Source organism: Osmerus eperlanus, chromosome 15 (genome assembly GCF_963692335.1).
Source record: "Osmerus eperlanus chromosome 15, fOsmEpe2.1, whole genome shotgun sequence".
NCBI lineage: Eukaryota > Metazoa > Chordata > Actinopteri > Osmeriformes > Osmeridae > Osmerus > Osmerus eperlanus.
Window position 1 is genome coordinate 14,530,990 of NC_085032.1, and position 23,675 is coordinate 14,554,664.

Here is a 23,675-nt window from a genome sequence, read left to right on the forward strand (position 1 = left end):
CTCAATGCACATCTTTGTCACAAGCCTGAGCCAAAATGGACGCAGTTGCATTTGTGAAAGCTCGGTCTGTAAAAACTACGACTGAATGAAGTCAGCTGATCTTTGCTTTCGCATCGCCTCTCATTTCTTCTAGGCAGAGGACCGCGATACTGGATCTACCTTTTCGCTTCGATAAGGTAGTCTGTTTCTTTTTAATTCATTCAATGTAATGTTTTGTAGATAGGTATACGTTCTTACTGTATTCAGTGAAAATGCATCAAAATGGCACTGCCTGCAATTCTGACAGATGACCTCAGCTTGCGCAAGCTGTCAAGATTAAACCTGCGTATCACTATAGTTGGCTAAATAATGAAAATGTATTTACAGTTCTTTGTGTAATCCCTTGGTGGTGTTTTGTTTACAGTCAAGTATGGAAATGGTTAACGTGAAATATACTGCGCCAATTTGGATGAAATGTTGTTCCATTTTGAGATCGTCTGCACTGGGCAGTGTTGATCGCTGTTATCAAAATGTACATTTGTAGTAAAGGTTTTGCGTGTGCAGGTCTTTAACGGGCTTATAACTTCCAGTATACATGTTATATTGTGTGTTCTCTAAAACGATTTAGGCTTTTAGACATGCAAGCGAATGTATTTAGCTAGCTAGCTATCTATCCTGTATGTGGCGCGTGAGTATTCACGCTCTGAAGCTGACGATCATGTGATCACTGTGGCCTAAGCTTGAAGATAAAATGCTGTTTTTATTTAATCGATATCAGTATCAAGGTGCCTTAGTCATTAGCTCACGTAGCCACAAATATGTGAGTAGTTTTCTTTTAGAACCGTGATGCGGTTAGAGGTAATATTAATTAGCCAAACAATGTAACACCTATGTGTAGAATAACGTGAACCTGCCTCTTTATGACCTCCACGAAACATTTCAGGGGGCAGGATCCGTGGCCTCGAGGATTCTTATGGAAGTGCTGAGCAGTCTCGAGGTTTTCCCTTCACAGATGTTTAATGTTAAAGGGAACTGATAGGGACAATCCTTTGGACTATGCATCATCTTTATCTATGGCTGCAGGTTAATTGGCATAGAAGACAAACGAGACCGAGATCGATTTACTAATTTCATTTAACAGTAAATACTATTATACTGGCTACACAGAGTATATTATGCTGCTTATTTATTTGTCATATATACATTTAGCCTTGGCTTCAGTCTCACATGTGGCTAACTAATAGGCTACTCATGCTTCTGTGACTGTGTGACTTCCCAATCTTACCACACACCATATTTTCCACTTCCTTAAATCAACTCCATATAGCCCAGCCCGTCATGTGCCTGGATCATGTGATGGGCTGCCTTGAGTTGGCTGAACTATTTCCACATTCATTCTTTGGCTATGCCCAATTCATAATCCATCGAAGTGTTATTCTTTTTTAGTTAGAATTAGAACTAGGAATAAAATAATGGGTAGACCCAGATAACAGTTAGGTTGCATTCATCCTGACCTCAGAATGGGATGTGTGTGTGTCCTGGGCTTAGACAACTCTTTAAATGACACATACAGCAATATAGCATTAGGTGCCAAATACACAAATGGATCAGAGCTATTTAAGAAACGTATAATTATAGAAAATAGAATAAATAATAAAGAGATATTGTATGGTTTTATTTGTCAAATGTCCTGCTCTAAACACTTGTCCTGGGTCCCTAGAGATCTGAGGCAGGTGTCTGTGATTTCATCATAGTTTGGCCAGTTTATCACAAAGAGAAAAGCCTTCGATCACCAGGAAGAACAAAAAAAGCAAACAGTAGAATAGCTACACGTGTTTGGTTCTGTGTGTCAGCTCTGTTTGTATATGCGTAATTTGAAGGTTGTCTAAATACGTCAACCTTCGAATACGTGTCAGAGACTCATCGACGAGGGCTGTTAAACGCCAACCTGGAGCAGAACAGGGGATCACCCTGGGGGGGATCACCCTGAAGCTGTAGCTGTGGTCTTCAGCGTCTGCAGAGTCTCTGCAGTCTGATGCTGCTGCCTCAGACGTGTCACGACTGTCGGCTGCGTGTGCGCAGTTGTCTTTTTTAGACCGGGGGTGGGGTTTGGCCTAGTCATCATTGGATGTGAGGGAGAAAGACAATGAGAGGGAGAGGTAGAGAGAGAGAGAGCAGTAGAGAGAGACAGAGAGAGCGGTAGAGAGAGAGAGAGAGCGCTAGAGGGAGAGAGAGAGCTACAGAGAGAGCTAGAGAGAGAGAGAGAGAGAGCTACAGAGAGCTACAGAGAGAGCTAGAGAGAGAGAGAGAGAGAGAGCTAGAGAGAGAGCTAGAGAGAGAGCTAGAGAGAGAGAGAGAGAGCTACAGAGAGAGCTAGAGAGAGAGAGAGGTGCATGTGAGCCCGGCTGGTGTGTGATGGAGGATAAGCACAGCAGGGACACTTGCCGAGGATCCCCTCGCTAATGTTAGCATACGGCTGCATCGTACCCTGTGGTTCACCAGCATGAAGGATAGCAAAGGTGGGAGGGGCGGTAGGGAGGGAGTTAGTGAGTGGAGGTAGAGAGGGAATAAAGAATAGAGGGGAGAGGGTGAGGTGAATAGAGAGATGGAGGGATGTGTTTGCTCTGGTTTATGCAGTCGGACACTGACTGGGAGTTGTCATGTTGGGCTGTAGTTTCAAGGGTAGGATATCACCATAGTTACTGTACAGAGAGTAGAGAGAAGGTGACGTTACCATAGTAACAACATGTTTTAGAGACAGATGGATGTAAAGCCTACATCATCTCTTTGTAAATACTTGTGCTGATGCAATTTAGCCTTGGTAGAATATGTAAGTTTGGGAGAAATTAAAGGTTGCAAGATCAGGTAATTGGTGTGTGGATGTATGTGTAGGATTGTGTAAGGGCAAGTTCATTGACCCAGTAATGACAAGGTCAATACTGTCCCCTGGATGTTCCATATGAAGTGAGCCATGAAAACATTAATCAATCAGTGTGTAGATGGGGTGCCAAACTCAATGTTTGTATCTGGAGTATCTCAAATAAAAAGTTTGCAGAGACTGATTTCTGCATTCTCCTCTCAGTCAGTTGTAGTCTGTTAGGATGGACATGTCCAAGCTGCCGAAGATCCGGGATGAAGAAAGGGAGAGCGAGTTTGGATACGTCCATGGAGTCTCCGGCCCAGGTCAGGACATGACTTCTTACTCTGTCACCTAGCTACACGTAAATAAATGTGAAAAGTATTTTAAATTGATCATTTCTGAGGAAAAACTAACTGCAACCAACTGCCGTCACATTTTCAGCTTCATGTAATCTGTCGGCCCAGGTGACAGTTCATAATGTATATTATATATTCATTTTTCTGTGGCCTCTCAATACGACCTCTGACCTCTAGTGGTGACTGCTACGGAAATGGCGGGGGCGGCCATGTACGAGCTGGTGAGAGTGGGCCACAGTGAGCTGGTGGGGGAGATCATCCGTCTGGAGGGAGACATGGCCACCATCCAGGTCTACGAAGAGACCTGTATCCTCCTGAGCCTGACCGGCCTACAGCCTGCTACATCTCATGTGTGTCTGTTCTGACGGGCCTACAGCCTGCTACATCTCATGTGTGTCTGTTCCGACGGGCCTACAGCCTGCTACATCTCATGTCTGTCTTCTCCCGCTACTCTGAGGGCCTCTCGTGTAGACGACTTCATCTGTATACATGAACAAAAACCCACACGTAGCTGAACTGCTTAACCCTTGTGTTATCTTCGGGTCATTCTGACCCATCAGTCATTGTGACCCAACGTCTTATTGCGACAACTTTACCGCATACAAAAACAAAGTGAAGCATTTTCTTTTAACCGTTGGGCTGTCTCAGACCCCCCACATTGCAAAGGTTAAAAGAAAATTATTTTTATTTGTTTTTGTATTGGGTAAAATTGGGTAAACACAATGATGGTTCATTATGAACCTTTGGGTCATGTGACCCGAAGGCAGCACAAGGGTTAACAATGCACAGTTTGTATATGTCGCTCGCACATGCTGTCTTGTCAGTTGACGTTCCTGAGCCCCTGTCACAGCGGGCGTGTCCGTGGGGGACCCTGTGCTGCGGACCGGAAAGCCCCTGTCTGTGGAACTGGGTCCGGGCATCATGGGCTCCATCTTCGACGGTATCCAGCGCCCCCTGAAGGACATCAACGACCTCACACAGAGCATCTACATCCCCCGTGGAGTCAATATCGGGGCCCTCAATCGAGACCTCAAGTGGGAGTTCTCTCCCGGCAAGAGCCTACGAGTAAGTGCTCGTTGTGTGTGTGTGTCATTGTAGATTTATGGACTCACTCACCCCTGAAAAACAGACATCAATACATTTTTCCCCATCCTTTTTTCTTCTTCTGCTTGTTGTAGGTTGGCAGTCACATCACAGGGGGAGATATCTATGGAACGGTGTTTGAGAACTCCCTCATCAAGCACAAGCTCATGTTGCCTCCACGGAACAGGGGCACCGTCACCTACGTGGCCCCCCCTGGCAACTATGACGTCTCTGTGAGTCCCTCCTGTCTCCGTGCCTCACCTCAAGCTGCCTCCTGTCTCCGTGCCTCACCTCAAGCTGCCTCCTGTCTCCGTGCCTCACCTCAAGCTGCTGGGACAGCTGCTGCACTCACACCGGTCACACCTTGGTACAAGTTGTACTAGTAATAGCTGTGTTGGAAGTGGGATATATTGAAGGCACATTGTGTGTGTGTGTGTGTGTGTCAGGATGTGGTGCTAGAGCTGGAGTTTGAGGGCCTCAAGGAGAAGTTCACCATGGTTCAGGTGTGGCCTGTGAGACAGGTGCGTCCTGTAACAGAGAAGCTTCCTGCCAATCACCCCCTGCTGACCGGCCAGAGGGTCCTGGATGCACTCTTTCCGTGAGTGTCTCTCTCTCTTTCTGTGTCTCTCTCTCTTTCTGTCTCTCTCTCTTTCTGTCTCTCTCTCTTTCTGTCTCTCTCTCTGTCTCTCTGTGTCTCTTCCTTTCTCTCTGCTTTCCATAATTCAATATCTCATCCATCCATCCATCTCTCTCTCTCGTTCTGTTTCCCTCTCTCCAGGTGTGTGCAGGGAGGAACCACCGCTATCCCAGGAGCCTTTGGGTGTGGTAAAACTGTCATCTCCCAGTCCCTGTCCAAGTACTCCAACAGTGATGTCATCATCTACGTGGGTTGCGGGGAACGTGGTAACGAGATGTCGGAAGTGCTGCGAGACTTCCCTGAGGTGGGCGGCCTTTCTGTTTCGGCAGTTGAGGATGACAGACGGTGTTTGTGTCCGTAGCTGACTGGCTCACGATCCATATAGATACCTCTTCATCTCCAGTCAGAAGTTCGTTGTGATTGACGGTGTGTTTGTCCAATAGCTGACCATGGAGGTGGACGGGAAGACTGAGAGCATTATGAAGAGAACTGCGCTGGTGGCCAACACCTCCAACATGCCCGTGGCTGCCAGAGAGGCCTCCATTTACACAGGTCGCTACCTGCCAGTGGCGTATACCTACTAACCAATCACATTGAAGAGCACATCTTCTAACCAATCAAACCTTAAAGACATCATCGTAGATGCTCATCCATGGATGTGTGCGCCTGTGTGTTTGTGCAGGCATCACGCTGTCTGAGTACTTCCGGGACATGGGCTACAACGTGAGCATGATGGCTGACTCCACGTCTCGATGGGCCGAGGCTCTCAGGGAGATCTCAGGACGACTGGCAGAGATGCCGGCCGGTGAGTGGGCCCCCTACTGGAGCACGACCGCATAGCACCCAGTTCTGGACAACATTTAGGACTTCTCTAGATGGGAAAGCTTGTGAAAGAATTTTGTTTTTGTTGTGTGTTTTGTTTGTGTGTGTGTGTTTACAGACAGCGGTTATCCTGCCTACCTGGGTGCCCGCCTCGCTTCCTTCTACGAGCGCGCCGGGAGAGTGAAGTGTCTGGGCAACCCTGAGAGAGAGGGCAGCGTCAGCATCGTGGGAGCGTAAGTACACCTCTCGTCCACAAGGGGGAGCCAGCGCTCTCTGTGACCCATCAGGCCCCCGACACTGGGAGATATGCAAACGTGTTTCAGAATCAGCTTTATTCGCCATGTAAGTTTGCACAAACAAGGCATTTACAATGGCACGAAGGTGCATAAGGTTTGTGTGTGTTCCTCCTCAGTGTGTCGCCCCCTGGTGGTGACTTCTCCGACCCTGTCACCTCAGCCACCCTGGGTATCGTACAGGTGAGCCTTCCTCTGACTCCGGCTTCTACAGCTCAGTATGCTTTCAGACGGACACAGGAACATCTTGCTCAAGGATGCTTGATGTTATATCTTGACCTGTATCTCTCTCTCTCCTGCTCAGGTGTTCTGGGGTCTGGATAAGAAGCTGGCCCAGAGGAAGCACTTCCCCTCAGTCAACTGGTTGATCAGCTACAGCAAGTACACCCGTGCTCTGGATGAGTACTACGACAAGCACTTCCCTGAGTTTGTGCCGCTGCGCACCAAGGCCAAGGAGATCCTGCAGGAAGAGGAGGACCTGGCTGAAATCGTACAGCTGGTCGGCAAGGTAAACGGCGGGAGAAATTGCTAGCAACGACTCTTTAGTATGTCTGGATTTTTTGACGTTTTTTGGGGGGGGTTGGTGTTTATGATGGACATTTTTGGAGCTCAGATGTTTCTCGCTCCTTCGTTGTCTTGGTAACAGGCTTCGCTGGCAGAAACGGATAAGATCACCCTTGAGGTGGCCAAGCTGCTCAAAGATGACTTCCTGCAACAGAACGGTTACACTCCTTACGACAGGTAACCACACACACACACATTCACACACACAGATTCACACACAAACTAGAGAGAAGTAACTCTAACTCCACCACCACGGCCTCCCACAGGTTCTGCCCCTTCTATAAGACCGTGGGCATCCTGTCCAACACCATCGCTTTCTACGACATGGCTCGGCACGCGGTGGAGACCACAGCCCAGAGCGACAACAAGATCACCTGGGCCATGATCCGTGAGCACATGGGGGAGATCCTCTACAAGCTGAGCTCCATGAAGTTCAAGGTTTGTTTTGCTTTGGGGTTTTTCTACGGTTTCTGTCTTCTTTCCCCCCTGGTCCATTCAGTTCTGTATGTCTCTGTGATTGTTTGACTTGTGTTTTCAATGCTATGGACATCTTCAATGTAGAGCTTGTGTTTACCTGAGGTTGTTTTTTTGTGCCATTTTTGTCACTTTTTTTTTGGGGGGGGGGGGGGGGGGGTGAAAATTCTAAAAATGGAAATAATAAAAGGACAATATGTATCCAAGATAATATTCCACAAAAATACAGACTAAACGTCATCTTATTGCCCTCTCACCTATATGTTTTGTGTGATTGTACCATTTTTTCCATGCATTACAGGACCCAGTGAAGGACGGCGAGACCAAGATCAAGGCAGAATACGCCCAACTTCTGGAAGACATGCAGAACTCCTTCCGTACCCTGGAGGAATAAGCATTCAACCCTCAACGTTTACCTTTGACCCTTGACCCCAGGGGGCAGTGCATGTCAATGTCACCCCTCTTTCTCTCTCTGTAATCTCTCCTTCACCGCAGCCTCACATTCCACTGCTGAATGTTTGTGTATGTGTGGAGGGATGGATGGATAAAGGGATGTTCTGTGTTCATGTTTTATGTTACCTCCAGTACTTGGACATACTCACCCTAGTAGGTAGAACTTGATGTGTGAGAGATGTCATCGACCCCTCCACTGCCCCCATCCTGTTTACCACCTCATCTCTGACCCTAGCTGTGTATCGGAAAACTTCAGTTGATGTAATTATCGTTAATCTTCCCTCTGTACAGAAGATTGTTGAAGAAACTTGATGATAAAAAAAAAGAGTGACTATATTTATTGCAAGCGTTTGACATGAGCGCCTTTTTTGTTGTGTTTTTTCTTATGATTATGTTCTAGTCTGTGCTGTCAGTGTTCTTGCTGTGCGTGTAAGGGTTGGGTTTTTCCCTGATTGCTCACTGCTCATGTGATAGTGTGTTTTGAGTCTCAAAGAATAAAATGTTGGAAAAAAAACATCCCTGCTTGTCATCCTAACACATGAAAGAGATGGAGATGGGGTCAAAGATGTTTTTTCTTGTGGTGCTGGATGAACTGGTCTTCCTGTCACACATACATCTGTGGAATCTCAGGACTCAATGCCAAGCCTTCCTCTCTGCTCTCAGAGTGCTTACATGGCCTCAATGACGGAAATAATCGTAGTCAATCTACAATTTTAACCTGTAATTCCTCTACGTTGTCATTTTTGGTTGATTGCCGACTCATTAATGAACATACTGTAAAGATTGAGGTTCATCTGGATGAGAACCCAGAGGTATCACGTATCGATCGAGAGGGTGTATTTTTAGACTCGCTAGTCTGCTATCAGTTAAAGTATGCAAATGATAATAGGGTGAACAAAGCCCCAATGACAACAGCTTTAACCCGTTAAGGAGTAGCGTCACACATATGTGATTCTGAACATTCCAACCGACTATTTTCCGATAGACAAAAACTATATGACAAACGCTATAGTATGGCTTCAACATTTACAATTAGGAGGCTAACAAGTAACACTAGCAGGTAGCAGCATTGCTACGAGTATTATGCTAGGTTGCTAGGTAACGGAAGCTAACTAAAACTAGCTAGCTTCCGTTTTGGAAAAATAACTCACTCCTAAAGTATGCAAATGCTAATAGGGTGAACACACAACAGCTTTAAAGGTATGCAGCTCCCATATTAACGAACTGGTTCCCCTTGTGACGCTTGTTACCAGGTAAACGGAAAGGTAGTTCCACTAATGAGACAGCACTATGTGATGCAAGTCATCGAAGGAACGGGATCTGAATCGAGCGCATGATTTCAGAAATGTGTCATCCAAGACTCACCTAGAATTTGCAGAAGAAAGCTATCTCAGGTCTGGTCCTCACCTGGGTGAAACAAAAGGTATGTTTTCATAGAACATTATACCACAATGAACATGATGTGAAACCTTATCACGCGGAACCAAGTTAGTCTGTCGAGGTGGCATTTTACCCACAGGGTCGCCCTCCGTGACCTTTACCAGCTATTTGCGCAACGAACCGATCATCTTTATGCAGCGGTGGCTATACCGATTATAACCATTATAATAGGCTACATAACATGTTGTTTATAATATGTTTGACACGTCAAGTCTACGTTAAAGCATCAACTAGTAAAATAAAACTGTTTTTGTTTTGGTCAATTTATCGTGTAGTAGGCCTAGTAGATTTAACATCCACTGGTCAAATGTTTGCCCGTCTCACGTGCATATTCTCGGGACATAGAATAAAGTGAATGCATTCACTGAATGAGTGAATGCATGAGTTAATTGAGCTGAGTTGTATACAAAGTCATTGGGCCAACCATGGGGTGGCTTCTGGGACTAGAGCCCCGAATCTTTTAGGTAAAATATGTATTGTCATTTTCAGAAAATATAACATTATGAGTCTAACGTAATGTTTGTATTACATAAAGGTCCAAAAGCATTTTGCGCTCAAATTAATGCCAACATATTTCGCTCGCGTGCTACATGTGGAAGTCCGTCTTTGCTCAGATAAAAAAAAAACTTGACTAGGTACTAGGTTGGGCTAAGCCCCTAATGTTTACAACGTGTACATGCTTTAACAACAAGTCACTTCATATTCAGTGAATTGTCTTGTATATGAAACTCGATGGGAGTTGCCTTGGCTACAGTTTCTCCTGGGTAGCAGGGCAGGATAAACCCGTTTGTACCTAACACGGTACGGTTTACCATTGTGATCCTAAGCATCCGTTGGTGACATTTGTAGCTAGAGCTATAGAAGACAGACACATAACCAAAAACAATGACACTGAAATGATGCAGGACCCTTTACCCTGTTGTAGTATACCCTAAGTCTGTATGTGCACCTTAGCAAACCAGACAACATGTTTGGAGTGGCCAAAAAACAGCATCCTTACATGGATATAACTGTGATTTGTCATCTGTATGTACGCTTCCAATACAGCCTGTGTTGAAGTTGAAGCCGTGGAAATGGACCAAGTGTCCAGAACAGGGATTGGAAGTGATTTCACAGACGAGACTGCATCTATAGGGGATTTCAGATCGAGCTCCGATGAAGATGAGGTCAAATGTCTTTCTATTACCATCTATCAGACATTCGCAAACATACTCACAAACTATTTGAAGTACACACAGTGCAGATACAGCCTCTCTTAAACTTACACTGATTTACTCCTTTGCTTTAACACTCCCAAAACTCACACACATCTAAAATTTGCTGCCCCCTAGTGAAGTCCACATAAGCAGTTACTCTGCAGCACATGAAAGTATTTCATCACATCCAGGTAAAAACACTCAAACATCATTAAGATTCAGTCGTTTTTTTGTTGAACATTTGCTTGAATACAGATTCTCAACATGATCTTATTTGGGATATAGATGTTATAATTTTCACTGAATATAAACAATTAAAAATAATAATGGATAAAACCTTGCAGGTATCTAATTTATAAAATGTATAGTTGTCCGTTTGTGTTATGTCGACCTGTTCTTCTGAAACTCAATCTGAGTTTATCTCTGTGTTTGTTGTCTGTCGTCACTCAGGTGTCCGATCCTCAGGGGCAGTGTCTAGCATCTCCCCAGGTCCCGCCCCCTACCTACAAACAGAGGTCTGATGAATTCAAGAAGCTCTTCAAAGAGCTGCAGGAGTCAGAACGACTTATATTGGGTCAGTTACCCGGTGGATCTCAGTACCTTACAGTAGCTTTCTCCGCTCTTTATGCATTTAAACGCCGGACAGGATATCCTGCCGCTTCCTTACTTTGGCTTTAGGGGATCTGTATCTAAAACTTTGTCTAAACTGTTCCCCAGACTACCCGTGCGCCCTGCAGAGAGACATTCTACTGCAAGGACGGCTTTACCTGTCTGAGAACTGCCTCTGCTTCTACAGCAATGTGTTCAGGGGAACAAAGGTGAGAATAAACAGTGCAGAGGATGTGGGAGGGAGGGAGGGATCGATAAGCCACTATGAGGAAGTATGTATTCTGAATGCTTGAATACATTCTAAGGTGTGTGTGTGTGTGTGTCTTCTGGAGAAAGAGTGTGTGTTAGTGTTCTAAATGTGTGCATTTTCTAGAATGTCTCTGAGTAAACAAAAGCGTGGGTTTTATTAATGAACCTGCTGGTTGTGATCTATGGCCATGTTATAGATCATGTTAACTCTGAGAGACATAACCTCCATGTTATAGATCATGTTAATTCTGATAGACATAACCTCCATGTTATGGATCATGTTAATTCTGATAGACATAACCTCCATGTTATAGATCATGTTAACTCTGAGGGACATAACCTCCATGTTATAGATCATGTTAACTCTGAGAGACATAACCTCCATGTTATAGATCATGTTAACTCTGAGGGACATAACCTCCATGTTATAGATCATGTTAACTCTGAGAGACATAACCTCCATGTTATAGATCATGTTAACTCTGAGGGACATAACCTCCATGAGCAGAGAGAAGACAGCCAGACTCATTCCTAACGCCATCCAGGTCTGCACCGAGACAGAAAAGGTACACCAAACATCAGCTAACTATTCAGGAAGTTGTTTCTGTAAGTCACCACAGCTAATTCCTCGTTTGTTTAACTCACTTGGCAATAAACCTGATTCTGATACTGTCAAGATTGCCTGTTCAAAAGGGCATCTACACAAACAAATATTTTTATTTCAAGATGCTAGGCGTGTCACTTTGATACTAATTAACTAGTCTGTGTTTTTGGTTTCCCCTGCAGCTCTTCTTTACCTCCTTTTCAGCAAGAGAGAAAAGTTACCAGGGTGTGTTCCGCATGTGGCAGAACACTCTGATGGACAAGGTAAGGCACTGATCAGATGAGCTGGCATGACACTGAATCGGCCAAAAAATCCACCACACCCGGGGAAAATCGCACTTCAGAGCATTGTTCCTGATTTGTGGTGTCGTTCAGTCTGTATCACAGATCTATAGGTTTGAGTGTGAGCTGGAACCCATGAATAGTATTGCCTAACTACATACAATCTAGCTGTCCTGCATTTTTATATATCAGGTTCAAATATTTGAACAGGAATGGTACTAAAGCTATCAGATCTACAGTAGCATCGCCATAGCAGCCCATCCCTGTAAGATGTTTACATCTCAAACGATAGCTCTAGCATCCCTATTATGAGGACCTAATATTCACAAGGCAGACTGTTCTTTTATTTATTTATTCTGAATTCCATTGCATTGATCCCATGACGTATGCAAAATTGTTGCAACTGCCTGGGTACGTTTTGAGTATGACAACCGGTGCTGTTCCATGTGACCTGTCTTGTGCACCGCTATTAGGACTGTGACTTTACCCTGCTAACTGGTCTTATCTAATCAACCCTAAGTACACACCGTGCTTACATCTGGCTACAGTCCGATTCTGAAAGGCCTTTAGTTTCAGTTTTTCGGACTGAGCAGGACTGCCTAACAGGGTTGAGTGATACGCCTACTGTAGGTTATGTGATACCAGCCTTGGCGACTTGGTAATTATACGTAAAGGTTTCATCGTTTTATGATCTCACCTTCGTGATTTGCATGGATATTGCTCTTGACAATCGTGCTAGTAGGTCATTCTCCTAGGACTGTGAGCCTAGGGAATCCAGCTATAACGCAAACAACTCCATACGAAAGACTGGGGCAGTAGGGAAGTTCAATGACCCCCTTCAAGGCGTGACGGGAGAGCTCATTTGCATAAATGTGAAGAGGTGTCAGGCGCGGAGACTAAGTTTTGGTTTCAACAACCGGTATTTTGCTTAAACTTAAATTCAACTTTATTGAATTATAATGTCAGTTTTAGTCACAACTGAATGGGACCCGAGGTATGTTTGCGTATTAGCGGTTACCTGTCTCGATATAAATGGGAGGAGCTCTCTCTAATTGTTGGGGCTGAAACGAAGTTGCATTGGAGGAACGCATGAGGACTTCCTTATTGCAGGTTGTCATAGTTCACAGTCCAGCGAACTCCGAGGGTAGTGAAAAACTGAGGTAGTGAGAAAACGAGCACTGAAAAGTAAGTGTACCAAACTTTTTTTTTAAATTATTATTATAATACTGTACTGACTAGTACGAAATTTGGTAGCAGCAAGTTACTGAGATCACAATTCCCTCCAGCCGTATGTTACTGGATTGAACACATCGTGCCCAGGCTTGTTTTGCTGCTTTTTCTGGCGTTGAATAAGCCACGGACTTAACTGATGATAGCAGAGTGGAGTGGTCAAGCTAACTTGAAAAAAAACAAATCTGATAATATAAATAGAAAGTCTATAGCCCGACTTTCTCGTTGCCTGGTGTAGAGCTAAAAGCTGTTATCGCGGTATTGTTTTGTTGCTCTCGGCAGGCTTGTAGCCTATTGCATTTGAAAAGCAATCTCCACGCAGTCGAGTTTGGCGTCGAATAACTTGTGAGATTTCGGAAAACAAGACATCGATTGCGAGCACCTGCGCATGGAGTGTTTATGCGGTTAATCAAAAGTGCCATTGACTTCTTTCATAGTTTCTACTGTGCTCTCCTAGCCCCTGACGAGTGGAGAACTGTGGCAGATGGTAAAGCAGCACTATGGAAATGATCTTGGCCTGAGCCATGAAGAGATGGACAGCCTACAAGTAGCGTCAGAATCAACACCACAGCATAGGTAAGAACACGCATGCTTAGCCTACTCTATGTCTTTGTTTACTGAAATGCCATGCCTGATTTGCCAATATCTCCCTGTGCAGCCTAACCATGAGACCGAGTGTGGAGGAGAACTTCTGCAGTCTGGAGAGAATGCCCTCCGTACGTCTACATCAGGTGGAGCAGGAGCCCGTCCAGACATCCACCCCCCAGGGAGAGGACATGCCCTTCCCCCTCACCCTAAGCCCCAACTCTGGCAGCATGGTACAAGCTCCAGTCTGTGTCTGTCCATTTCGTGCATTCGTGATGACGGCTTCTGATATTGATGTTTTTTTTTTCTGCGCTTGTGTCTTTCCACGTGTGTCCAGCAGGAAGACTCTCGTGGGACCAGCCCTTCCCATCAACGCAGCCGCAGTCCGGCGCTAAACAGGCTCGCTCCAGAAAGGGTCTCCAAGCGCTCCTCCCTCTCTTTGGACCTCAATGCCAACCTCGACGGCTTATCTGAGCAAAGCGGGTCAGAGAGTGGTCCTGAGGAGGGTGAGAATCAAACCAACCTGCTGCCTCAGTAAAGCTGTTTTGGAGAGATAGAGGTGGCCTTTTATATTGGCCATTACAATCAATACATCTTTCTGTTGGTCTCTCGCCCTCTCTGTCTCTCTCTTTCTCTGTCTCTCTCCCTCTCTCTCTTTCTCTGTCTCTCTCCCTCTCTCTGTATCTCTCTCTCTCTCGCCCTCTCTTTCTGTCTCTCTCCCTCTCTCTCTCTGTCTCTCTCCCTCTCTCTGTCTCTGTCAGACCTTGTAGAGGAGCGAGCGTGTGTGACGCAGGAGCAGGGCCGGATGTACGTGAACCGGGTCTTCCACTTCAGCGCTGAGAAGATGTTCGAGCTGCTCTTCTCAGACTCTCCATTCATGCGCAGGTTCATGAAGGCCAGGAAGATCACGAGTGAGTTTAACCTTTCGCCTCCCTCGAAGTATCCTCCCATATTGCTACATAACCCTGGAAAATACCTTGTATCCAGTCATTCAACAGAAAATCAAGCCGATTCATGAATGACGTAAATCAGATACAAAAAAGTGAAAAGTGCCTTTTTAGTCTTTTTAGTGACCTTGGTCACAGTCAGTTGGTTTGTAAATCCATGGTTTGGTAACCTAGGTAACCTCTGTGTGTCGTCTCCAGATTCAAGGCTAAACCCGTGGGAGCGAGAAGCCTCTGGTGCCATGAAGAGGAACCTCAACTACACCATCACCATCAACAACCCTCTGATTGGAAAGTTCTCCACCGCCACAGAGAACCAGGTGTGTGTGTGTGTGTGTGTGTGTGTGTGTGTGGGGGGGGGGGTTCTGACTTCAGAGCAGCAGGGATGAGGAGTAGATTTGTTTGCGTGAAAGTACACTTTGAGTATGATTTGCGGATGTACCTGTGTGTGTTCTAATGAGTGCCCTGCTGGTCAGACCCTTTACAAAGAGTCCAGGGAGGGCCATTACTATCTGGTCAATGCCGAGGTCTACACGCATGACGTGCCATACCACGACTACTTCTACACACAGAATCGATACTGTATCATTCGCAACTCCAAGCTGGAGTGTCGTCTGAGGTGAGGAACATTTAATTTAATGTTACAGCACATGCTTGCTCACTGGCTAGCTCTGCGTTTTTATTGTCTAGAAAGGCAGTATATATTTAATTGAGATGTTTTGTATTTAGGATCGACACCGATGTGAAGTACAGGAAGGAACCGTGGAGTTTGGTTAAGTCTTTCATCACCAAAAACTCCTGGAGTGGTCTGGAAGATTACTTTAAACACCTGGGTGAGTAGCACAAAGTGGGTGAGAGTCCATTTTTGTTTGCTACTCTTGCGTTAATTCGGGGTTACTGTAAGCAACCTGATTCTAAAGGACATCCTTTTCCACAACAGTTGTTCTCAACATTGAGTTACCCATTAACCAGAGTACTGTTTGTGTACGTCAGTCCTAATGTCTCAATGCACTGCGTGACCTTGAACCCGCAAGTCTTTGCCGACTCACTCTCACACAATTCATTCATCTGCTCCAACATGTCTCGTTTGCTCTGTGACGTGGTCAGAGTCGGAGCTGCTGAAGGAGGATGCGGAGCTGAACCAGGCCGGGGGGGATGCTGGGAAGGCTGGAGGTCTCCGGCGGAGGCGGCGGGCATACAGCCGGACCCTGCCCGGGCACATGAAGCCCAGCAAGCAGTACGGGATGGACCCTAATCACCACAGAGAAGGGGGCATGGGTAAGTCTCTTACACTGCCTGTACAGTATTCACTTCATGTAAATCACCAGATCTAGACTTAATCTGTGAATCACACACCAACTGGAGGGATTATTCTGGGGACGAAACGGGGCATTTCAAGCATTTGTGTACATGTTGTTGACCTGGGTCAGTTTTAATGACTGCTCTCCTTTGCTGTGTTTCAGGGCCGATGGATATAAAGGATCAACAAAGGTGGAACATTACCACCATTGTTGCTGGGATGAGTGTCATGTAAGTCAACAAAATTGGAACAAAAGACAGGTTAACGCGATCTTGATCTGAGACTAGAGTGCCCAGACAGGTTTATCCACTTGTTCCTGTAAACCTGGTGTGAGAGAGAGAGAGCGAGAGAGAGAAAAAATTACACTTCATACTGAGACAGCAATTTCGCTTTTATTTTATTTTTATTATTTTTTTATCCTTACATTTTTCTCCCCCCCCCCCAACAGCTTTTACACTCTGTTGTTGTGCTTCAGTGTGTTTTCATAATCTAAGCACAGTGTGTCCTGTCGTCCCCTGCAGCCTGCTGATTCTGACGGTACTGAACCTGGGGCTGTTCTTCAAGCTGTGGGCCATGGAGGACGTGGCTCACCGCATGTTCCTCAGCACCAAGAACCGTCTGAGGGAGAGGAGCGAGGCCAGGTAGCCCAGCCTCTCTAACCCCTCTCCTCTCCTCACCATCAGGGTTGGCTCCAAGGGGGGGGGGGGGGGGGGGGAATGCAAAATGCCCCTTTGTAGAAACCAAATGCCCCCCCCCCCATCTGATTCATTCTGGAGCCGAGCCTGCTCACCATTCTCCTGTCTGAGGACTCGTCCTCTGCTCCTGGGTGGATTAGAGGGGGTCAGATGGCTGAGCGGTTAGGGAATTGGGCTATTAATCAGAAGGTTGCCGGTTCAATGTCGGGCTGTGCCAAATGAAGTTGTGTCCTTGGGCAAGGCAGTTCACCTAACTTGCCTCGGGGAGAATGTCCCTGTACTTACTGTGAGTCGCTCTGGATAAGAGCGTCTGCTAAATAACAAAAAATAATAATTACACAGGTTTTCTAAATCTGCGTTCTGTGTGTTGTCTCTGCCTGCTCTGTGCCCCAGTTTGGCTCCAGACTTTGGCGCCAGGCCGCCCACTCCTCACAGGACGAAAGAGGAGAACCAGCTGATGAAAGCCGTCTTACAGGACTCTATCAACCTGTTGGAACAGGTGTGTGCATGTGTCTACCCTTATTTGACACAGAAATCTCACCAACACTCATAACGTTCATAATTCAATACTCTGTGTCCTTAAAATAAAAAAAACAGCGCTGTGTCGCTGGGTAAGACCGTGCTAGCTACAGACTGCACTGTTGTCCTTGCCCTACATACGCACTCTGATATTGCTGTGAAAAGATGCTCCAGAATGAGATCTGCATGTGCTTCTCTTAACCCTCGTGCTGCCTTCGGGTCACATGACCCAAAGGTTCATAACGAACCATTGTTGTGTTTACCCAATTTTACCCAATACAAAAACAAATAAAAATAATTTTCTTTTAACCATTCCAATGTGGGGGGTCTGAGACAGCCCGACAGTTAAAAGAAAATGCTTCACTTTGTTTTTGTATGAGGTAAATTTGTCGCAATACGACGGTGGGTCACAATGACTGATGGGTCAGAATGACCCGAAGATAACACAAGGGTTAATGCTGACTCTGCTCTCCCTTTCCCCAGCTCCGCGGCTCCCTAGTCCTACTCCAGCAGAACTTTGCCTTAGCCAACAGAACGGCAACACCCCCACAGTGACACCAGCGCACCTTGTGGTCACAGGACACCATTTTTGACTGAGGTGTGCCTCCGGGGGCTATACCTAAAAGACTCTCTAGGAACAGACTCCTGGGAAGTTGTCGTAGCCTTGTCTTCAGCATCACAGCGACAACATCCTGTCACTAAGGCCTGAGAGTCCCAGGGCCTTTGGTCCTCTGGTACCAGGTGTTTGTGGATGTTTTCAAATGCTCTGACTGCCGGCGTTGTTGCCATGTAAGGTGAAGGTTCCAGAACCATTTCCAACATGGAGGAATGATGGGTGGAGAATTATTTTGTCATGTCGGTTCAGATAAGTTATATTATGTTCACAGTTATGTTTTTCCCTTATATGTGGATACTGGATTCTCCTATGCTGTCTGAGATGGTAATCTGCTATAGGCCTCTCAACTAGTGAGCGTGCAAAGGGCAGTTAAAACATTTTTCTCTGGAGCTAAGGTGAGGACCTATAAAATGTGTACAAACTTGTAGAAAATTACTATTTAATTTATAATTTTTTAATTTGACATTTTGCACAATTTGCTTTCTTATTGTCAGAATGAATTTCTATTTCATTTTGGTAACCGCGTGTGGATTTCTTCTACTTTTGTAGAAAATGTAAATGTATTTTTATTACATTTTTCCTTCTACAGACTTGTAGAAGAAGTCTACAAAACCACAAACCAGACTGTATCTGGTTTGTGGTTTTGCAGCTTGTTTGTGATGAACATTAGACCATTTGAATATTTAAAAAAAACATTCTCAGGAGCCTTTCAGCCAGGTTGAGTTAGTAATTTTTTATAAGGTTTTATTTGAAGATTTTAATAAGGTTTTATTTGAAGATTTTAGATCAGTAACAGAGTTGTACGTTATAATGCAATCCAAAACAGTGTAACACCACACATTAGTGTCAAGGCAAGCCACGGTTCATCTTAGAAGTTAATTCTTTTGATCTCTGATCTTAAAAAAAAGAGACGGTACCCTGAGGGAAGCACCTACTTCTCCTGAAACACTTATATATTTAACACGGTTCGATCGAGAATACGTTTTGGGAGTTCTGCCTCTACACAGGTGCCTTTTTGGTTCTGTCGATGTTGATTTAAGAACATGGTTGTTCAGTGTCTGTTGTCCTGTACATCGGTTGTTTCTGTAGGTGTTGTTGGACATTGAGTTTTCACTGTCAATTGGGTTTTTACTGTTGCTTGTACATTTGGCCTACGAATATGTAATGTTATGAATAAAGAAACACTTTCTTGACACATGCTTGTTATTGTACTTTCAAATGTGTTCATCCGGCTGGGATAAGCGTGACCATCCTCTTACTTCACCCAAATGGTGATCTATTCGGCTCTCCAAAAACAACGCAGCGCACATAGACCTAGTCGATTTTCCTCATATCTACTGGTTTGCTCTTTCTCGACGTTGTCAGGAGGTTACGTAGTCGCATATAGCCTAATGTGTATATATATTATTATGCAATATAGCAGACAGGGTAGAGGAGGTGTTCTAGTAACTTCCACATCAGTGACGTGTGGAAGAGTCACCGTCCAGCGAATGCGTCCAGGCAGCGACAGCCCAGACAGCTCGAGCTCACCGGGTGGACGGAATCCGCCGAAAACTGCGTCAATCGAAATCAATGGATTTTCAACAGTATCAACATATAACTAGTCTGTTCTGCAGGTAGTACATTTTATATTGTCTACTTTCATTCGTTTTGCGGTTGGACGTTAGCGGCGAGGGTTGGTTTCAGTCTGTTTTTGTTTTTCAAGGAAGTAGAAAATCGCATACAGTTGAAATGTTGTTCCGCCTTTTGAACTGGAACAGTGCATCTTAAATGTTGTAGTATATGCCGATGTTTGATGGTCTAGAGTAGACTAGAGGACGAGGTTAAATGTAGTAAGATAAACGGAAATATCCTGCTTCTTCTTCAAGCAACAGGCTACTTAACTTTCAGAACAGTGTAGCATTGTCTCAAGTTACATCCAGGAAGGCTTTACATAGCCTCAAGCAAAATTGTGCAGCAATATCAACTTAACAAGATGACATGTTATGTAGTTCCATTAACTGTACAAGTCACAGTTGAGTAATTTAAGGAATATATTTTGTGAACAATACTGCATGCCCATAGGGTACCCTACTGAATTTCCTATCGCTTGGAAGTAGGCCAACTTGAGAAAATGTTATTTAGCTGTTAGGGTTTACTTTTAATATGTATTTGAATGTTTTGGAAATATCCTAATACATATTCAAAGAATATTATGTTTCTTTCTGTGACTATAACCTCTCCTACACTTTTTAAAACCTGTTTTTATTTGTCTCCCTTTCCTCTCCCATCTGTTTTTCTACAAGCCAGGGACCTAGAGATGGTGATCACTAAAATGAGTCATTGGTTGGTGAATCACTGGGGACACATTAACCTTACTTATGAATGAGAGCATACAGGGGAATGGGGGTACACTAGAAAATGACCGGTTGCGTCACTACTGAATGCTTAAGCAAAATATTCCTGACATTTTTCTGAGTAATGTGACATTTACATCTGAAAGCTACCTGGAATAATCAAGAGCTGGCATCTGATTTGGCGCTGCAAATAGAAACTCTGTTTCCAATGTCGTTATTGCCTGCACTGGTCATTAAGTGGAGTGAATTCATCATAAGAGAATGGACTCCATACACCTTCTTTCTCTCATTCTGTTTTTATCTCTCTTTTTCTCAACACACACACACACTAATGGTAACGAAGCCCTCTGTTAATTCCCAGGAGACTGAACATCTTCAGTACGGCTGTGACATCATTAACTGGCTGACGGGCTGTCCGTCATGAAGAAACGAGCCAAATCGACCAATAAGGTGCTGGAGGAGGAGGAGTCTCTGTGCTGCTGTGAGTATGTGGACAGACATGGGAGGCAGAGCCACGTGGCAGCCTGCTGTTGTGAGTGTGACGACCTGGATGAGGCCTGTGACAGGTGAGGGACACTTTAGATTCACCCGTTTATCATGTTTGGTCGACCTGGCAATGGGCGCCGCTGTGATGGATAGCACATGTACTCCGTATCACGGTGATTGATTGCTCTGTGATAGGTTGCGCTGTGATAGGTTGCGCTCTGAGTAACCTTCAAGGCTCCAACTTATCCTTTGCAATATATGCCTCCCAAATGACAAAATATGAATAGCCCAGTAAAATGATGGAACTGTCTCCAGAGTCCTATCAACTTTTCCAACTTTTGTAAACATACTCTTGATTTTCTATTGCTTTCTCCGATGGGCTTGGGAAAAAATGTGCTTTTGGGTTCAGCTTCAGTGTTCCTAATGATTCGGAATTCTTTCTTTATCTTCTTTCTTTATCTTCCTTCAGATGGTTAAAGAAGGAGCCTCAGAAGCCGGACTCCATGTCCCGTCTGATCAACACCGTCTCCGACCGTGTCCGTGTTCCCTGGCTGTGGGGCGGAGCCAGGCGGGCGGACCTGTCTGTGGTCCCGCCTCTCGTGTTACTTCCTGTCTTCCTGCACCTGGCAGCCCTTCACCCGTTGCTGGGGGTGATAGTACTGACTGCCCTGCCGGTACTGGTGTTGTGGTACTACTACATCACCCACCGCAAGAAGGGCCGCACCCTCTTCTTCCTAAGCCTGGCGCTGTTCTCCCTGGCCTACATGTACTTCCTGTTCCTCACGGAGGTGTACTGGCGCGGGGACACGGGGCCGTTCCAGCTGGGGGTGGTGACTCTGGGGGTGGCCCTCACGCTGGTGGCCCTGCACCACACCAAGAGACAGCCAGGCTACGTACGGCCCAGCCCCGCCCACGCACACAGCACGGTGACCTATCACAGCCCTCCGCCGGACAGAGATCCGGCCCTCAACGGAGCTCATGAGGTCGTGATAGCCCATCGGGCGGGGTCGTCCGAGCTGCCCGAGGAGGAGATGAAGCAGAGGGAGGGGGGGCCGGGGGGGCAGGGGGGCTGGTGCTCCGTCTGCAGGCTGCTCCGCCCTCCCAGGGCGGGCCACTGCAGGATCTGTGGGCTCTGCGTCTTGAGGATGGACCACCACTGTGTCTGGTGGGTCAGACTTGGACCGTCTACCTCCTTCACTTCCTTACTGCTGTTTACAGGCAGCGGTATAGCTGCAGGCTTTACTGTGTGAAGTTAATGTCATGTCGACTGCTCCGGTCTGGCCTGTATGACTCTAGGATCAAACAATTTCTAACTGTGTCTAAACTATTAGTAACTGTATGTTAAAAATAGACTGAAAGTAACCGTTGCATGAATCACTACAATTGTTCAAAGCGCTGTGCGGTGTGTGTGTAACCTAGGGTCTCAGTACAGTGTTCTGTCTTGTCTATACGTGTGTGTGTCATGTCCGTCAATGCTGATGGCAGGATAAACAACTGTGTGGGACAGGCCAATCATCACAGCTTCCTGCTGACGCTCCTCCTCTTCCTGTTGACCTCTCTGTACGGGGTCAGCCTGGTACTGCAAAGCGTGTGTCCGCGACAGAACGTCCTGACCGCCTTGCTCTACTGCCCTGGGGTCTACAACCAATACAGGTACATCCAGTTACACACACACACACACATATCCCTACCCAGATGAAAATAGGCCAGTTTACTGGAGATCAATAGTGAGTAAAATACCCAATGGCACACTGCCAGATTGCCTCTTAAGAATCTCCAGAGAACACGTAATATGTAACTGATCCTTGTAATTGCTTCAGCGTCATTTAAAGCATGGATATTTTTAGATGGCTCTAGATTATCGTAGTAGTCAGTGTGAGCTGATTGAGATTGAAATTTAGTCTTCAAGTGATTATGATTACGACCTGTCAACAGAGCTTATTTATCATACTGTTGACTCAATCAGCCTTGTCCTCTTGTGATGTATGTTCTAGTTACTCTATTATTCTGGAACCTTCTCTCCAAGCAAGCAACATACAGAATTACATTAACATGTGGACTGATTTAAAATATTCACCCACGTCCTATTCTATGAGGAAATGAAGAAATAGATGAGGAAAACAGATGTGTGTAGGATGATGATGAATGTATGTGTGTGTGTGTGGTGTGTGTGTGTGTGGTGTGTGTGTGTGTCCTGTTTGCAGCTCTGCGCTGTGCTTCACCTGTGCCTGGTACAGTAGCATGGTGACAGGAGGGATGCTGCACCTGCTGGTCCTCCAGCTGCTGAACGTCAGCTCCAACGTGACAGAACGGGAGGCCCGCATGGCCCTGAGGGACAACACGGCTCGCAGGCATCTCTGGGGCCTCATCGTTGACACCGGGGTCTACTCCCGTGGTTTCCGCAGCAACTGGGTGGAGTTTCTAACCATGAACCACCTCCCGCCCTCCACCAGCCATACTGACTTGGTCTAGAGAAGTGTGACCGGAAATGAAAGGACGGACCTTTTTTTGAGCTGTTGCTGCAGTTCTGATTATCACCACAGGGTGGCAGCATGGCAGCATAGCAGGGATGACAGTCCACTCTCCTCCAGCTTGGCCAGACCGCCCGTACAGCTACACCACACGAGACACTATAGGCTAAGGCCAGGCCAACACTGTCTTGTGAAGAATAGCCAACACGTCTGTCCGTGACCTTGAACCACATGACAACAGACCATAATGATCTGCCACCGGTTACAGGAATGACTGACACCTGCAATCTCCAGCCTCCATCTTTGTCTGTCCTACTGACCTTTTCCTCTCCTCTCCCCGCACCGTTCACCTATCTCTCCATCGATCTCTCCATCTTCCACACACCAGCTCCTCATCATTCATGGCCACATTCTTTCTCCCTGAGTTCTGGGTGCCTTGTTAGGTTTGTGACCAAAAATGGAGCCCCAGGGCTCTTTGGAAGACTGATTAATGCTCCTGCATGAAGGCGTAGCTGAGTATTTCCATGTGAAGTTTGCGTTCTCATCAGAAATAAACAGGTTGTGTGTTTTCGTCACAAACAGAATCACATTGA

The 23,675-nt window shown here is 45.8% G+C and overlaps 3 protein-coding genes across 4 annotated transcripts; all 3 read left to right on the forward strand.

The window, feature by feature from the left end:
• Positions 1-19: 19 nt before the first annotated feature.
• On the forward strand, positions 20-7,921 carry atp6v1ab (ATPase H+ transporting V1 subunit Ab). Its single transcript, XM_062479062.1, has 15 exons — positions 20-176; positions 3,062-3,162; positions 3,373-3,501; positions 4,046-4,260; positions 4,374-4,511; positions 4,725-4,876; positions 5,057-5,219; positions 5,359-5,467; positions 5,598-5,720; positions 5,856-5,970; positions 6,150-6,213; positions 6,335-6,538; positions 6,677-6,771; positions 6,861-7,032; positions 7,370-7,921. Exons 2-15 carry the CDS (start codon positions 3,081-3,083, stop codon positions 7,460-7,462), a joined length of 1,854 nt encoding a protein of 617 aa, XP_062335046.1. The 5' UTR covers positions 20-176; positions 3,062-3,080; the 3' UTR covers positions 7,463-7,921.
• An 822-nt stretch (positions 7,922-8,743) lies between these two features.
• On the forward strand, positions 8,744-18,982 carry gramd1c (GRAM domain containing 1c). 2 transcript variants are annotated; one of them, XM_062479276.1, is made up of 18 exons: positions 8,744-8,944; positions 10,009-10,127; positions 10,608-10,731; positions 10,875-10,975; positions 11,486-11,581; positions 11,802-11,882; positions 13,588-13,706; positions 13,789-13,948; positions 14,056-14,221; positions 14,477-14,626; positions 14,861-14,979; positions 15,136-15,278; positions 15,389-15,492; positions 15,767-15,937; positions 16,123-16,189; positions 16,481-16,600; positions 17,048-17,153; positions 17,657-18,982. In XM_062479276.1, the coding sequence occupies exons 2-18, from the start codon at positions 10,035-10,037 to the stop codon at positions 17,726-17,728; spliced, it is 1,992 nt and encodes a 663-aa protein (XP_062335260.1). In that variant the 5' UTR covers positions 8,744-8,944; positions 10,009-10,034; the 3' UTR covers positions 17,729-18,982. The 2 variants fall into 2 exon arrangements, with proteins under 2 accessions (XP_062335260.1, XP_062335259.1); XM_062479275.1 differs by having other exon boundaries at positions 8,746-8,944; positions 14,053-14,221.
• A 191-nt stretch (positions 18,983-19,173) lies between these two features.
• Positions 19,174-23,671, forward strand: zdhhc23b (zinc finger DHHC-type palmitoyltransferase 23b). The gene is made up of 5 exons (XM_062479277.1): positions 19,174-19,405; positions 20,487-20,691; positions 21,081-21,776; positions 22,097-22,264; positions 22,816-23,671. Exons 2-5 carry the CDS (start codon positions 20,546-20,548, stop codon positions 23,081-23,083), a joined length of 1,278 nt encoding a protein of 425 aa, XP_062335261.1. The 5' UTR covers positions 19,174-19,405; positions 20,487-20,545; the 3' UTR covers positions 23,084-23,671.
• The last annotated feature ends 4 nt before the right edge of the window (positions 23,672-23,675 follow it).